This window comes from Nicotiana sylvestris, chromosome 8 (assembly GCF_000393655.2).
Source record: "Nicotiana sylvestris chromosome 8, ASM39365v2, whole genome shotgun sequence".
In the NCBI taxonomy this organism is placed as follows: Eukaryota; Viridiplantae; Streptophyta; class Magnoliopsida; order Solanales; family Solanaceae; genus Nicotiana; species Nicotiana sylvestris.
The window spans coordinates 67,665,952-67,669,239 of NC_091064.1; the positions used below are offsets into that span (position 1 = coordinate 67,665,952).

The 3,288-nt window shown below is 49.0% G+C and overlaps 1 protein-coding gene across 1 annotated transcript; it reads right to left on the reverse strand.

The window, feature by feature from the left end:
- Window positions 1–1,843: 1,843 nt before the first annotated feature.
- On the reverse strand, window positions 1,844–2,422 carry LOC138875164 (uncharacterized). Its single transcript, XM_070153988.1, has one exon. The coding sequence runs from the start codon at window positions 2,420–2,422 to the stop codon at window positions 1,844–1,846; it is 579 nt and encodes a 192-aa protein (XP_070010089.1).
- Window positions 2,423–3,288: the final 866 nt, after the last annotated feature.

The window sequence follows — 3,288 nt, forward strand, 5'->3', positions numbered from 1 at the left end:
ACCGACGATAATAGCCTGCCAACCTAAGAAAGCTACGAATCTCTATGGCTGAGGACGGTCTAGGCCAACTCTGAACCGCCTCCATCTTCTTTGGATCAACCTGAATACCCTCGCTGGACACCACGTGTCCCAAGAAAGCCACTAAACCGAGCCAAAACTCACAGTTGGAAAACTTTGTATAAAGCTTATCCTCCCTCAATCTCTGCAATACGACTTGCAAATGCTCCGTGTGCTCCTCCTGAGTACGCGAGTACACTAGAATATCATCAATGAATACAATAACGAACGAATCCAGATAAGGTCAAAATACACTGTTCATCAAATGCATGAACGCTGCTGGGGCATTGGTCAGCCCGAAAGACATGACAAGAAACTCATAGTGACCATATCTAGTCCTAAAAGCAGTCTTAAGAATATCTTAATCCCTGATCTTCAACTAGCGATAGCCCGAACGGAGATCAATCTTAAAGAACACCCTCGCTCCCTAAAACTGGTCAAATAAATCATCAATGCAAGGCAAATGATACTTGTTCTTAATTTTTACCTTGTTCAATTGTGTGTAATCAATGCACATTCTCATTATGCCATCCTTCTTCTTCACAAACTGAACCAGCGCACCCCAAGGTGACACACTAGGCCGAATGTACCCCTTATCTAGGAGTTCCTGAAGCTGCTCCTTCAAATCTTTCAACTCTACTGGTGCCATACGATACGACGGAATAGAAATGGGATGAGTGCCCAGCACCAGGTCAATACCAAAATCAATATCCCTGTCCGGTGGCATGCCCGACAGGTCTGCAGGAAAAACATCGGGAAAATCCCTCACAACTGGAACAAAATCAATGCTAGGAGTCTCAGCTCCAATATCCCTCACAAATGCTAGATATGACAGACAACCATTCCCAACCATACGCTGGGCCTTCAAGAAAGAGATTACTCTACTAGGAACATAATCAGTCACGCCACGCCACTCGATCCGCGGTACACCCGGCATAGCCAAAGTGACTGTCTTAGCATGACAGTCTAGAATAGCATGACACGAAAATAACCAATCTATGCCTAAAATAACATCAAAGTCCACCATGATCAATAGCAATAGATCAACTCGGGTCTCCAGACCCCCAATAGTCATAACACATGACTGGTACACACGGTCCACAACAACAGTATCGCCCACCGGGGTAGACACATGAACAGGTAAAGCAAAAAACTCCTGGGGCATACCCAAATAATGAGCAAAATATGAGTACACATAAGAATAGGTGGAACCGGGATCAAATAATACAGAGGCATCTCTGTGGCAGAGTGAAACAATACCTGTAATGACAACATCTGAAGTAATAGCATATGTCCTGCCTGGAATAGCATAGAAATGAGCCTGGCCACTGCCTGATCAACCTCCCCCTCTAGGGCGACCCCTGGCTGCCTGACCTCTACCCCTAGCTGGTTGGGCGGGTGGTGAAGTAACTAGAGTAGAAGTCGAGGGCTGACCCCTCTACTGAAACTGACCATCACGAAGTCGAGGGCACTACCTTCTCATATGTCCAAACTCTCCTCACTCATAACAACTACCCAATGCTGGAGATGGGGACTGAAGGGAACCCCTCGTACCGGAGTGACTAGCAGATGCACTCGGCTCAGAAGAACCCTGAGCTGATGGGGCACGAGATGAACTCTAAGTTGGGAGGGCACTGAATGAAGGCTGGCCCTGCTGAGACCCATGATGACCTCGACCTGAATATGCCCCACGATACTTTAGACGGGCCGACTGAGCAGGCCTGAAAAGAGGACCTCTACCATGATGGAACTGGCCCCTCGAAGGAGCACCACTGTAACTGCCCGATCATCGAGGCCTCTTGGCCTCCCTCTCCTCTCGCTCTTGATGGCGAACCTTCTCAATCTCACGAGCGATATCAACCACCTCCTCGAACGTAGCACCCAATACTCTCTCTCTAGTCATCAGAATACGAAGATGGTAGTTAAGGCCATCCACAAATCTCCTGATCCTCTCACGATCTGATGGAATCATCCAGATGGCATGACAAGCCAACTCAGTAAACCTCATCTCATACTGGGTCACGATCATATCCCCCTGCGTCAACCACTCAAACTGCCTATGCAGCTCCTCTCTGCGGGACTGCGGTACATACTTCTCCAAGAAGAAAGTGGAGAACTGTTGCCAAGAAAGGGGTGCTGCACCGATAGGCCTACGCCTCTCAAAATCCTCCCACCAAGTAAAGGCAGCCCCCGAGAACTGAAAGGTGGTAAATGGCACACCACTAGACAAAAGAATCCCTGCTGTATGAAGCATCCACCGACACTTGTCAAGAAAACCCTGGGCATCCTCACCCTCAACACCACTGAACGACGGAGGCTGGAGCCTACCAAACCTCTCAAGACGACGCTGCTCATTATCCGGCATGGCTGGTACTACGAACTCCTAAACTGGCGCAACCGGCTGAGCTGGAGGTGCCCCCGACGTCTGTAGCCCCTGCACTACCTGCTCAGATGTGCGAGCAACGGGGGTCTGATTGCCTCCCCCGGCCTGTGAAATTGTTGCTATGGTAGTGGCTGAAACTGCCTGAGCCAGGCCAGTGCAAACTGATAAGATCTATGCCAAGGCCTCCTGAAGACCCGAAATCATGATGGGTACATCTGGCGTCTGAACTGATGCTACTGGAGCATCCGTAGCTGGAGCCTGATCCGGAGCTAGGGCAACTGGTGGATCTGCAGGTGCTGCCCTCGCTGCTCTGCCTCTGCCACGACCACGACCGTGCCCACGGCCTCTGGTGGTCTCAGCTGGTGGCACTTGTGGTCGTCTACCTCGTCCGGTAGCTCGCGTCCTCACCATCTGTGAGAGAATGGAATAACAGAAGTTTTATTACCCGGACCAACAAGTTCGCACGACAAGAATTTCAAGAATATGAAGGTTTTCCTAAAGGTTCTGCAGCCCCTCGAGGATAAATACAGATGTCTCCGTACCGATCCGCGAGACTCTACTAACCGGCTCTTGACTTGCGAGACCTATGTAACCTAGGCTCTGATACTAACTTGTCACGACCCCAACCCCGGTCATGATGGCGCCCAACACACTGCTAGGCAAGCCTGATCAACTAACAACCTCAATCCATTTTCTTATAAAAAAAATCATTATCAGCTAACACATTTAAATTGCTAAATTACCCTAATAAGAGTTTAAGACAACGAGTTAAATATGCGGAAATTTAGATGATAATACCACTACATAGCCCATACAGATCTGGTGTCACAAGTCTCGAGCCTCTAGTA